This window comes from Sphaeramia orbicularis, unplaced genomic scaffold (assembly GCF_902148855.1).
Source record: "Sphaeramia orbicularis unplaced genomic scaffold, fSphaOr1.1, whole genome shotgun sequence".
NCBI classification, from domain to species: Eukaryota; Metazoa; Chordata; class Actinopteri; order Kurtiformes; family Apogonidae; genus Sphaeramia; species Sphaeramia orbicularis.
The window spans coordinates 142,141-156,119 of record NW_021941573.1 but is presented as its reverse complement, the minus strand read 5'-3'; the positions used below and the strand labels follow the sequence as shown (position 1 = coordinate 156,119).

Sequence of the window (13,979 nt, the reverse complement as noted above, 5' to 3'; positions counted from 1 at the left end):
CTGGAGTTCTGCTGTTGAACACTGGGGTTGTACTGTTGAACACTGGAGTTCTGCTATTGAACACTTGGGTTCTACTGTTGAACACTGGAGTTCTACTATTGAACACTGGGGTTCTGCTGTTGAACACTGGGGTTCTGCTGTTGAACACTGGGGTTCTGCTGTTGAACACTGGGGTTCTGCTATTGAACACTGGAGTTCTGCTATTGAACACTGGGGTTCTACTGTTGAACACTGGAGTTCTACTATTGAACACTGGGGTTCTACTGTTGAACACTGGAGTTCTACTATTGAACACTGGGGTTCTGCTGTTGAACACTGGAGTTCTGCTATTGAACACTGGGGTTCTACTGTTGAACACTGGAGTTCTACTATTGAACACTGGGGTTCTACTGTTGAACACTGAGGTTCTGCTATTGAACACTGGGGTTCTACTGTTGAACACTGGGGTTCTACTGTTGAACACTGGAGTTCTGCTATTGAACACTGGGGTTCTACTGTTGAACACTGGGGTTCTACTTTTGAACACTGGGGTTCTACTGTTGAACACTGGGGTTCTGCTGTTGAACACTGGAGTTCTGCTGTTGAACACTGGGGTTCTGCTATTGAACACTGGGGTTCTACTATTGAACACTGGGGTTGTACTGTTGAACACTGGGGTTCTGCTGTTGAACACTGGGGTTCTGCTGTTGAACACTGGGGTTCTACTATTGAACACTGGGGTTCTGCTATTGAACACTGGGGTTCTACTATTGAACACTGGGGTTCTGCTGTTGAACACTGGGGTTCTGCTGTTGAACACTGGAGTTCTACTATTGAACACTGGGGTTCTACTGTTGAACACTGGGGTTCTACTATTGAACACTGGGGTTCTACTGTTGAACACTGGAGTTCTACTGTTGAACACTGGAGTTCTGCTATTGAACACTGGGGTTCTACTGTTGAACACTGGAGTTCTACTGTTGAACACTGGAGTTCTACTGTTGAACACTGGGGTTCTACTGTTGAACACTGGGGTTCTACTGCTGAACACTGGAGTTCTGCTGTTGAACACTGGAGTTCTGCTATTGAACACTGGAGTTCTGCTGTTGAACACTGGGGTTCTACTGTTGAACACTGGAGTTCTGCTATTGAACACTGGGGTTCTACTGTTGAACACTGGAGTTCTACTATTGAACACTGGAGTTCTACTGCTGAACACTGGAGTTCTGCTGTTGAACACTGGAGTTCTGCTATTGAACACTGGAGTTCTGCTGTTGAACACTGGGGTTGTACTGTTGAACACTGGAGTTCTGCTATTGAACACTGGGGTTCTACTGTTGAACACTGGAGTTCTACTATTGAACACTGGGGTTCTGCTGTTGAACACTGGAGTTCTGCTATTGAACACTGGGGTTCTGCTGTTGAACACTGGAGTTCTGCTATTGAACACTGGGGTTCTACTGTTGAACACTGGAGTTCTACTGTTGAACACTGGGGTTCTACTGTCTAACACTGGAGTTCTGCTATTGAACACTGGGGTTCTGCTGTTGAACACTGGGGTTCTGCTGTTGAACACTGGAGTTCTACTATTGAACACTGGGGTTCTACTGTTGAACACTGGGGTTCTACTGTCTAACACTGGGGTTCTGCTTTTGAACACTGGGGTTCTACTGTTGAACACTGGGGTTCTACTGTTGAACACTGGGGTTCTGCTATTGAACACTGGGGTTCTACTGTTGAACACTGGGGTTCTACTGTTGAACACTGGAGTTCTGCTGTTGAACACTGGGGTTCTACTGTTGAACACTGGGGTTCTACTGTTGAACACTGGGGTTCTACTGTTGAACACTGGGGTTCTGCTATTGAACACTGGGGTTCTGCTGTTGAACACTGGGGTTCTGCTATTGAACACTGGGGTTCTACTGTTGAACACTGGGGTTCTGCTGTTGAACACTGGAGTTCTGCTGTTGAACACTGGGGTTCTGCTATTGAACACTGGGGTTCTACTATTGAACACTGGAGTTCTGCTGTTGAACACTGGGGTTCTGCTATTGAACACTGGGGTTCTGCTGTTGAACACTGGAGTTCTACTGTTGAACACTGGGGTTCTGCTATTGAACACTGGGGTTCTGCTGTTGAACACTGGAGTTCTGCTATTGAACACTGGGGTTCTGCTGTTGAACACTGGAGTTCTGCTATTGAACACTGGGGTTCTACTGTTGAACACTGGAGTTCTACTATTGAACACTGGGGTTCTACTGTCTAACACTGGAGTTCTGCTATTGAACACTGGGGTTCTACTGTCGAACACTGGAGTTCTACTGTCGAACACTGGAGTTCTACTATTGAACACTGGGGTTCTGCTGTTGAACACTGGAGTTCTGCTATCGAACACTGGGGTTCTGCTGTTGAACACTGGAGTTCTGCTATCGAACACTGGGGTTCTACTGTTGAACACTGGAGTTCTACTATTGAACACTGGGGTTCTACTGTCTAACACTGGAGTTCTGCTATTGAACACTGGGGTTCTACTGTTGAACACTGGGGTTCTACTGTTGAACACTGGAGTTCTGCTGTTGAACACTGGGGTTCTACTGTTGAACACTGGGGTTCTACTTTTGAACACTGGGGTTCTACTTTTGAACACTGGGGTTCTACTATTGAACACTGGGGTTCTACTGTTGAACACTGGAGTTCTGCTATTGAACACTGGGGTTCTACTGTTGAACACTGGGGTTCTACTGTTGAACACTGGGGTTCTGCTATTGAACACTGGGGTTCTACTGTTGAACACTGGGGTTCTACTGTTGAACACTGGAGTTCTGCTGTTGAACACTGGGGTTCTGCTATTGAACACTGGGGTTCTGCTGTTGAACACTGGGGTTCTACTGTTGAACACTGGGGTTCTGCTATTGAACACTGGGGTTCTGCTGTTGAACACTGGGGTTCTGCTATTGAACACTGGGGTTCTACTGTTGAACACTGGGGTTCTACTGTTGAACACTGGAGTTCTGCTGTTGAACACTGGGGTTCTGCTATTGAACACTGGGGTTCTACTATTGAACACTGGGGTTCTACTGTTGAACACTGGAGTTCTGCTGTTGAACACTGGGGTTCTGCTATTGAACACTGGGGTTCTGCTGTTGAACACTGGAGTTCTACTGTTGAACACTGGGGTTCTGCTATTGAACACTGGGGTTCTGCTGTTGAACACTGGAGTTCTACTGTTGAACACTGGGGTTCTGCTATTGAACACTGGGGTTCTACTATTGAACACTGGGGTTCTACTGTTGAACACTGGAGTTCTGCTGTTGAACACTGGGGTTCTGCTATTGAACACTGGGGTTCTACTGTTGAACACTGGGGTTCTACTGTTGAACACTGGAGTTCTACTATTGAACACTGGGGTTCTACTGTTGAACACTGGAGTTCTACTGTTGAACACTGGGGTTCTACAACAGAATACTGGGGTTCTACTGTTGAACACATACATTTGGGTGTTGGAACCCCCTGGTGGTCTTACCTGGGTCACAGGTTCTGGTCTTACCTGGGTCACACCTGGGACAGTCTGGGGGCAGCGGCAGGTTCTGGGTTCTACTGGACCTGAGGTTCATCAGCAGGAGCAGGAAGACGGAACCGATCTGCAACAGAGCACTGACATCAGGTTCTGCTTCAGGACCAGCAGACCGGGTTCTGATCCAGTTCACAGGACCGGGTTCTGATCCAGTTTACAGGACAATTCTTACCCAGGTACTGTGGGTCCAGGTCCAGGTCCAGGTCCTGGTCCTGGTCCTGGTCCTGGTTCTACTCAGGTAAACACAGATGTGTTCTCAGGTTTGAATGTTCCGTCACCTGTCTGGAATGTGTTTGTCTCCTAGCAACAAAACACGCCTCCAAGCAGAGTAACCAAGAGCCCGCCCCCTCTGACAAAGACACACCTGACTGTGCTGCGTTCAAGGACCTATCTGTGCTGCGTTCAAGGACCTTGCTGCGCTGCGTTCAAGGACCTTACTGCGCTGCATTCAAGGACCTGGCTGCACTGCGTTCAAGGACCTGTCTGTGCTGCATTCAAGGACCTATCTGTGCTGCGTTCAAGGACCTGTCTGTGCTGCTTTCAAGGACCTGTCTGTGCTGCGTTCAAGGACCTTTAACCTAGAAACACACGTCCAAGGTCCTCCAATATGTGCTGCATTCAAGAACCTCTCTGTGCTGCATTCACGGACTTGTCTGTGCTGCATTCAAGGACCTGTCTATGCTGCGTTCAAGGACCTAGAACCCGTAAACACACGTCCCAGGTCCTTCAGTAGAACAGCACACAATGGGCATAAGTAGGACGGACCAAAGCCAGACTGTGGAACGTCTGGAACGTGTGGAACGTCTGGAACGTCTGGAACATGTTAAAGGTGCAGAGAGGGAAGGTGGAGTCAGACGCAGAACCCATCCAGTCTGAAAACAGACCAGGAGAACATCCCTGCACCGTCTGAAGAACCTTCAGTAGAACCTTCAGTAGAACCTTCAGTGTCTGAAGAACCTTCAGTAGAACCTTCACTGTCTGAAGAACCTTCAGTAGAACCTTCAGTAGAACCTTCAGTAGAACCTTCAGTGTCTCTGAAAACAGGAAACAGATGCTGTGTCTGTGTGTGTTCACTGCCTTCAGTGTGTGTGGGAAAAAAGGTTTTTCTGTCCAATCTGGAAGTGAAAGCTCCATTTGTCAAAGTGTTGGAGCCGTGGATAGACTGCATTAGAAATGAACGCACGCACCTGAACGCAGCACGGAAATGAACAGATGCACCTGAACGCAGCACTGAAAAGAACCCATGCATCTAAAGGCAGCAGCGAAATGAACCCACGCACCTGAACGCAGCAGCGAAATGAACAGACGCAACCTGAACGTAGCAGTGAAATGAACCTACGTACCTGAACGCAGCAGTGAAATGAACAGACGCACCTGAACGCAGCAGCGAAATGAACAGATGCACCTGAACGCAGCAGTGAAATGAACCTAAGCACCTGAACGCAGCAGCGAAATGAACAGATGCACCTGAACGCAGCAGCGAAATGAACAGACGCACCTGAACGCAGCAGAGAAATGAACCCACGCACCTGAACGCAGCAGCGAAATGAACCCACGCACCTGAACGCAGCACTGAAATGAATCCACACACCTGAACGCAGCAGCGAAATGAACCCACGCACCTGAACGCAGCACTGAAATGAACAGATGTACCTGAACGCAGAACTGAAATGAACCCACGCACCTGAACGCAGCAGTGAAATGAACAGACGCACCTGAACGCGGCAGAGAAATGAACCCACGCACCTGAATGCAGTGGTGAAATGAACAGACGCACCTGAACGCAGCAGAGAAATAAATCCACGCACCTGAACGTAGCAGCGAACTGAACCCACGCACCTGAATGCAGTGGTGAAATGAACAGACGCACCTGAACGCGGCAGCGTAATGAACCCACGCACCTGAACGCAGCAGTGAGATGAACCCACGCACCTGAACGCAGCACTGAAATGAACCCACGCACCTGAACGCAGCACTGAAATGAGCCCACGCACCTGAACGCAGCAGCGAAATGAACCCACGCACCTGAACGCAGCACTGAAATGAGCCCACGCACCTGAACGCAGCCGCGAAATGAACCCACGCACCTGAATGCAGCACTGAAATGAATCCACACACCTGAACGCAGCAGCGAAATGAACCCACGCACCTGAACGCAGCACTGAAATGAACAGACGTACCTGAATGCAGAACTGAAATGAACCCACGCACCTGAACGCAGCAGTGAAATGAACAGACGCACCTGAACGCGGCAGAGAAATGAACCCACGCACCTGAATGCAGTGGTGAAATGAACAGACGCACCTGAACGCAGCAGAGAAATAAATCCACGCACCTGAACGTAGCAGCGAACTGAACCCACGCACCTGAATGCAGTGGTGAAATGAACAGACGCACCTGAACGCAGCAGCGTAATGAACCCACGCACCTGAACGCAGCAGTGAGCTGAACCCACGCACCTGAACGCAGCACTGAAATGAACCCACGCACCTGAACGCAGCACTGAAATGAACCCACGCACCTGAACGCAGAACTGAAATGAACCCACACACCTGAACGCAGCACTGAAATGAACCCACACACCTGAACGCAGCAGCGAAATGAACCCAAGTGAAATGAACCCACGCACCTGAACACAGCACTGAAATGAACAGACGCACCTGAACGCAGCAGTGAAATGAACAGACGCACCTGAACGCAGCAGTGAAATGAACCCACACACCTGACCGCAGCACTGAAATGAACCCACACACTTGAACGCAGCAGCGAAATGAACCCAAGTGAAATGAACCCACGCACCTGAACGCAGCAGTGAAATGAACAGACGCACCTGAACGCAGCAGAGAAATGAACCCACGCACCTGAACGCAGCAGTGAAATGAACAGACGCACCTGAACGCAGCAGTGAAATGAACCCACACACCTGACCGCAGCACTGAAATGAACCCACACACTTGAACGCAGCAGCGAAATGAACCCAAGTGAAATGAACCCACGCACCTGAACGCAGCAGTGAAATGAACAGACGCACCTGAACGCAGCAGAGAAATGAACCCACGCACCTGAACGCAGCAGTGAAATGAACAGACGTACCTGAACGCAGAACTGAAATGAACCCACGCACCTGAACGCAGCAGCGAAATGAACACGAACCCACGCACGTGTGTATATTTGTGTGTGTGTGTGTGTGTGTGTGTGTGTGCTCTCTCTCTCTCTCTCTCCTACCTTCAGTCCGTCCATTCTTCTTCTTCTTCTGTTTCTTCAGTCGTGTTCACCTCTCTGTGATTCAGAGTTTTTAAGACATTGACCCTCCCCTCTTCCTCCTCCTCTTCCTCCTGTTTTTCCTCCTCTTTCTTCTTCTCCTCCTCTTTCTCCTCCTCTTTCTCTTCTTCCTCCTCCTCTTTCTCCTCCTCCTCTTCACACCCTTTCGTGCGTCACCTTGCGTACCTACGTTCATGGACGTACATGTACGTGCTCTCCTCTTACGTCATGTTTACCGTTGCTATGGTTACAGACAATCACTTCCGCAGACACACCCATAAAACGCAGGCGTGTTCTGTTTGAACTGTTCCTGTGATTCAACAACTGAGAGAACCATGAAGAACACAGAGAACCATGAAGAACACAGAGAACCATGAAGAACACAGAGAACCTCAATATCAATAATCCAAATATTTCAGTTATTAAAAGTTCTAATGTGACAGAATCCACTGCATGTGCACTTCTGGCTCCTGTTCGTATGAATCTATTCCTGTCTGTTGGTTTCTTCCTCTTCGTAGTAGCTGCGTAGATGAGCTGTGGAACAGAAGGACCATATATGAACAATTGTATATGAACAACTGTATATGAACAACCGTATATGAACAACTGTATATGAATGACCATATATGAACAACCGTATATGAATGACCATATATGAACAACCGTATATGAATGACCATTTATGAACAACCGTATATGAGCGGCCCACAGCGCTGCTCTGTAGTAACAGTAGTATTCATGTCCTTCTGCAGTGATACTGATAAAACCATAGAACGCTTATTTTTCTCTTGTCCTGCATCGCACGGTTTTTGGTCAGACATAAAAAATTGGATTTCATGAAAAATTTATGATATTCCATGTTTTGAATTCTATCATATTCTTTTTCATATGGATAATTTGTCCTCATCTGTTTCAGATATTATTAATATAATTTTATTATTAGGTAAATATCATATCCACTGTGAAAAATAGAGAAATCACAAGCCCTCCTATTCTGGTTTTACCAATGAATTTGAAATGTTTATTTTGGCCTTAAGAAAATTGGAAAAAATAAACTGCAATGAAAATAAACCAGAACATTGCTCATTACTTATTATTTTAATTTAAAAACTCTTCTCTGTTGCATCTCTGCTCCTTTAATTTAAATTGTCTGATTATTTACACTGGATTGTATTTGAATTTTTCTTTTTTTTTTTTTTTTTTTTGTTCTTGCTGTCCATATCCACATGATTTCTGTACTTTATTATATTTATGTTCATTTGTATTACTATGTTATTGTCCTCAGTGAGTTTGAATTTTTTCACAAGTTCAAAAACAAACAAAAAACAAAAAAATCCATCCTCCATTGTGACAGATTCTGACAGATACACAGTGCACATGCGTACAAGGGCTGTTCAGTAAGTTCATGGCCTCACCCACAAATACCGGTTGTTCTAATACAGGATGTTACGTTCTTTGCTGATGGGATAGTGATGCTTGAACATCGATGGACCAAGTGCATTGCTGTAAATGGAGATTATGTTGGAAAATAAAATATAAATTATGAGTCTGTGTTGTTCTGTTCTGGGTGAGGCCATGAACTTATTGAACAGCCCTCATAGATGAGATGTGGAACAGAACGACCGTATTCAGGTTTTGCACAGACGTCACATGATCAGGTGGTTTTCTGTTTACAACTCCGTATCGGTAGGTGAGCTTTCCTTAGATCGTCCAGTTTTCTACTGTTGGTGATATTTCTCTGTCTCCTGTGTAGATCTACAATAACAGAAAGCTTTAAGCTGTGTCGTCATGGTAACCACAGGTGTTGCAATAATCGGCAAGAAAAAACAGCGGTAAATCCTGCTATAGATTTCCTGTGGATCCAGAATGGAGGGGGTGTGGACTGGAGCCAGAAAAGGCCAAGGCTGGAAACCATCAGCACCAGTTTACTGAGGGAATGAATGAATGAATGAATGAATGTTTTTATTCTTGTGTCTTGCATACAGAACATGTCCAGCCCTTCCATAGGCTTATACGACACCAAAAATACAAACCACAAATCCAACACCAGACAAAAAGCCCAAAAGTGAATGCATTCAAACACACATGAGTTCATGGGACACAGACGTTAGCAGGATTTAGTTGAATAAACATGGACCATAGGCACCCCACCCCCACCCCCTACCGTTCTCAGTTTGGGTTTATTTGTAGATGTTTGTTCAGATGTTTAGACTTCCTTTATTCTGGTTCCAGGTCAATCCTATGTCTAGACTCTATTATATTATATATATTTTCATCTCTGATCCTGTGTATGCAGATGGATTATACAGCAGGTAGTTGTGAATCTGTGGGTACTAAACTGCTGGTACTTCTGAGCACTGACTATAGAGTGAATGCACATCCGTCACTTCCCCCCAGGCCACGCCCCCAGGCCACGCCCCCAGGCCACGCCCCTCTCAGTCAGACTGAGCGGCAAAAACAAAGCGGTTCAACATGGTGGAGTACAGCAGTAACTCCAGCCAGAGCAGAAAACTGTGGAATAGAAGATGGAATTAAAGCCAACTGGACTGGACATGGGTCCATCCAAACTACCAAACAACAGCTGTTCTACCAACACTGATCTGGGACACAAATCCCCTATCCTGACATTTACATGAACCTGAGTTCAACACCAGGAAAATCCCCAATGCAAAGGCTGAAAGCATCCAACAGACCCAGAGTTGTGTCCATCCTGGTCCTGGTTCATTAGAGGATTCCAGCTGGTGAGTGCTTTCATTCAACATACTATTGTTTTGGAGGTTTTGTGTCAGTGCAGACGGAGTTTGTTGGCGGTGATTTGGGCGGTAAAGGCCCAGCAGGAGTGCTCACAGTTCACTACTGATTTACTGGAGTTGAACCCTTAGTACTGACCCAAGTGAGTGGATGATCTACTGGTACTGTGGAGATTTAAGGAGAGTTCCCATCAAATACTGGATCCAACACAGATCCAACAGCTGTGTGCTAGAGGAGCCCCTGATCTGGAAAACTAGGTTAGCCTCAGTTTAAGCTAGTTTACAAATCATGTAGAGCACAAGGTTCACAATCACACAACTGAAGACACAAACGATTCAGTTCTGAAATCTAGAACTAAATGACAGATGCTAACATGAAGAGCTTTACTAAGAAGGAACGTTAGCCAAACCAGATGGAATTTAAGGATGAGTTTACACAGAACACAGCATACATGAACGTTAGCTGACACAAACACAGGTCTGGTTGTCTGGATTCCAGTTCTTCTGCTTCTTCTGTCTGTGGCTTTAGGTCTCCACTAAAACCAGAGCTCCCAGTGCTTTGAAACCTGTTTGTGCGATCAATGACACAACAGCTCTGACCTGTTTTTAGATTGTTTTAAAGTTTTCACAGTATTCAAGACAAAGCTGTCACTCATCTGCCTGTCTGACACTCAGTGGGCGGAGCCACAGTGACTTCTGTTAGAGCTGACGTCACGTGCAGACCCTCTGTAGACCAGGGGCCTCATGTATAAAGTGTGCGTATGCACATAAACCTGGCGTACGCTCTTTTCCACGCTCACGTTCAGATGTATAAAGAGTGTAATGACTGTGGAAATGTGCGGTCCTTCACGCCAACTCCACAGCTGGAGTTCACAGGTTTCTAGTGTTTGGAACCTTTGGAGACACTGAGAGGAGACACTGAGGAACTGAGAAGAATGTGACAAAGGTCATTCCTCCGACTGATGTGCACATCAGAGATACACAGAAGAACAATGAACACACTGACACCTCATCCTACTGTCAGAGCAGCACATCCACCACCAGAACCAGAACCAACCAGAACCAGACCAACCCTGGACCCATCAGAGCCAGTCCTGCCCAGAGGACATTCAGCAACAACCATATAAAGAGAGAAGGACCCAGAATTCACTGTTTGATAAATGTAGTCTTCATGTCTGTGAGAACATTTATTAGTCGGTCCAGTTGCTCATTGACTCCGCCCATTGTCCTCATGATGTCCTCTGGTGACCCGGGTCAGCACGGACCCATGTCGGTCGTCTGGGCATCAGCAGTGGGCTGTGGTGGACCGGAGGACCGGCTAACACTGGAGTCCACAGAAGCCTGTGTGACAGGAGGATGGTCCTGGGTCTGAGCGTCTGCTGTGGCACTGGTGGAGATAATAATGGGAGGGATTCAACAGGAGTCAGTCTGGGATCTGCTCTGGCATCTGCTCTGGGATCTGCTCTGGGATCTGCTCTGGGATCTACTCTGGGATCTGCTCTGGGATCTGCTCTGGGATCTACTCTGGGATCTGCTGACATGATCACACATGATCCTGTATCTAGTTCAGCTGTGCTCAGACTGTGGATGACCTGTAGAATGAACTCATGTGACTGACCCTCATACTAAACCTGTATGTACCTGGTGCTGGTCCCAGTCAGTCCAGTCAGACCAGTGTCACCCACAGTATCGTCCACTTTCTGCTCAGTCTCAGTTCGTCTCTTTTCTTCTTCCTCCTGTTTTGTCCTCCGCTTCGTGTCCACCTTGATGCCATCACGTGATCCTGCAGACAGGTGAATCCCAGAGGGAACCCCACCTGCAGACCCCGTTTATACTCATTTGCATATTTAGATGTGGGCGTGGAGAGGGAGGAGTCAGGTACTCCAACATATGAGCTCAGTTCCAGCTGATTGGATGAATAAAGGAAGTGTACGTGGATTCAGGCGTACGCTCAGTTTTATACATGTGGATTTTTTTGTGCGTTCGGACTTTTCTGGATTTGGGCGTACGCCAGGTTTACCGATGAAATCCACACAAGTCTGTGAACATGAGGGCCCAGGTCTTTTCCACATACTGAACCTTGGAGGTGTTACCCAGGGCTCTGGTCTTTTCAGACTGGACTGTGGTGCCTTTATCACAGCAGACAGACTCACAAATAACTAAACACACAAACACCAGTCCACAGAAAAACACCAGATAAAGCAACAGCTGTGACTTTGTGGATCCAGACAGTGTGTCCACCAGTATGACAGTGGAAACAACAATCACATGACCAGTGACGTCAGCTGACAGTCCTGAATACCAAAGGGCCAACGGCGGCGCCCTGTAGTAACAGTAGGAGGAATGAAAAGAAAAAGAAGAAATAACATTTATATCCCGACATGCTGTTTTTAGGATGATTGTATAACTGAACTAAATGACATTTGTAAACCAAATGCCCGAGTGTTAGAGTCATGTAAACACAGTGCTCAGCTAGCATTATGATGCTAATTTCCTACAAACCGAAATATTCAAATAACTTTAAAACTATTCGTCACATGTAGTCTGCTTCAGTAAATCAGCTGTAAAAGCACACAATAAGATGGTAAATAGTTTTACATTAGCACAATTTAACTGAAATACATAAACTGCGCCAAATTTATACCTTCGTTCCACGCATGTCCAAAGCGGGAATCCACCCGGATCAACCGGATGTTGGTCCGTCATCATCTGATCCGAGCAGAAACAAATGCAGGTTTAATTCATCTGCTGCAGCGCTTTGTGTCAGATTTATTTAGTGTTATTAGTCATGTGACCTGTGTCACTGCTCCATCCTTCTACCAGTGAAAACCCATTGAATGTTCAGTCAAACTGGACACCCCCTAACCCGAACCCAAACCCGTCCACTCCTACTAGAGCCTTTTTTTTTTTTTTTGGTACCAGATCCATGTTCTCCCAGTTCTGAGCTCTGACGTCACAGCCGGTGAAACAACAATGGCGGCTCCCATGATGCGGTGTTTCTGCCAAACTGTTTATTAAAACCAGGTTCTGCTCTGATGTGAGTTCTCCACTAATGTTCTTGCTAATGCAGCTGCTGCAGTGTTAGCTAGTTTTCAGTCCACTGAAGACGAGAATAAATTCAAACTAAATACGGATCTAAATGTACAAAGAACTGAACATAAAGGTTGAACACTTCTCTTGCCTTCTGTGTCGTGTTTCCTCTGTTTCTGTTTCCCTCCTGAACATAAACCCAGTACGGTCCACCATGCTGGTTTGTTTACATCTAACTCCCACAATTCCTTGTGCTCAGGCAGTTTGGTATGACTTGCCAGGAACATTTTTGTTTGTTTTTTCAACTTTATTAATCAAATTCTGGTTATACATTCAGTCATTTTCATAGAAAAAGACTTATTTTTTCCAGACTGAGAAACAATATCAAACTTATGTGAACAATATTTGTGAAGACCACAATAAAATAAAATAAAATAAAATAAAGTTAGAGGTCTAATCAGGAATCACTACATTGAAATTTTCAAAAACAGTCCAGGCTGGTTTGGTTTTCACATGTCTCAGTGTCTTTTTGAAGTTTGTTATTTCATTCATGTAAATTAAGAACAGTGGGGGTGTCGTCACAAATCTACATCTGTATATAAATTATTTGGTCATAATAACCAAAGTGTTATATATAATTTCTCTTTTTCTGTTTTCCATTATAACTCCAAATTAATGTCTTTGTATTCCAGTTTGTCCTTCTCAGATGTCCAGTTTTTAAATGTTGTCCAAAATGTCCTGGTGTATGAACAGTCCAAAAATAAATCTTCTAAAGATTCAGTTTCAAATTCACAAAAAACACAATTATTTTTCGCAATATTAAATCTTGGTCTCATAAAGTCATTGCAAGGATAAATATCATTTAGTGTTTTAGAATGAGTTTCTTTGTCTTTTGGGGGTATGGGTAGAGTCAGGTATCTGGTTCTAATCCTGATTAGAATTTATTTAGGATCGTCTTTAAATACATTTTTCGGTTTTAATGGTAAGGGGAAAGTATTACATGTGAGGGCACCACGCAATAATTTGTTTGTACATTTTCCTCCCATAAAATTAACATCATCTATAAGGAGTGAACACATCCTGTTGTCACTGGTCTGGAACGTGACCAAGTCGTGAGCCGTGGTTTGAAGTCGTGACTTCTGGACTCAGAAACCTGCCTGGAAGGTAGCATTAATACTTGTATATTAATGTATACTATAAATATGTAAAAGCATTAGCTAACAGCAACAGAACAGTCATAAAAGTATTGTGTATCTCCTGTTAAAAACAACAGTAGTCATAATGTAGCCGCCCTGCAGTACCGCCTTCATCCTGTCAGTGTCGCTGTTCCACTCAGCTGTGGTTGTCTCTGTTAAAGCCCATTGAAGACCGGAGCAGAAGAAGAA

The 13,979-nt window shown here is 45.5% G+C and overlaps 1 protein-coding gene across 2 annotated transcripts in view; it reads right to left on the bottom strand.

The window, feature by feature from the left end:
• LOC115416214 (tumor necrosis factor receptor superfamily member 9-like) overlaps positions 1-6,867 on the bottom strand; it is a 12,430-nt gene extending 5,563 nt beyond the window's left edge. The window contains exons 1-3 of one of the 2 annotated variants that reach the window (XM_030129957.1): positions 6,779-6,862; positions 3,726-4,587; positions 3,527-3,620 (exon numbers count right to left, since the gene is read on the bottom strand). In XM_030129957.1, the coding sequence (XP_029985817.1) occupies positions 3,527-3,593 (67 nt within the window). In that variant the 5' untranslated portion in view covers positions 3,594-3,620; positions 3,726-4,587; positions 6,779-6,862. Of the gene's footprint in view, positions 1-3,526; positions 3,621-3,725; positions 4,588-6,778 lie in introns of both variants that reach the window. The other variant, XM_030129955.1, reaches the window with a different exon arrangement.
• Positions 6,868-13,979: the final 7,112 nt, after the last annotated feature.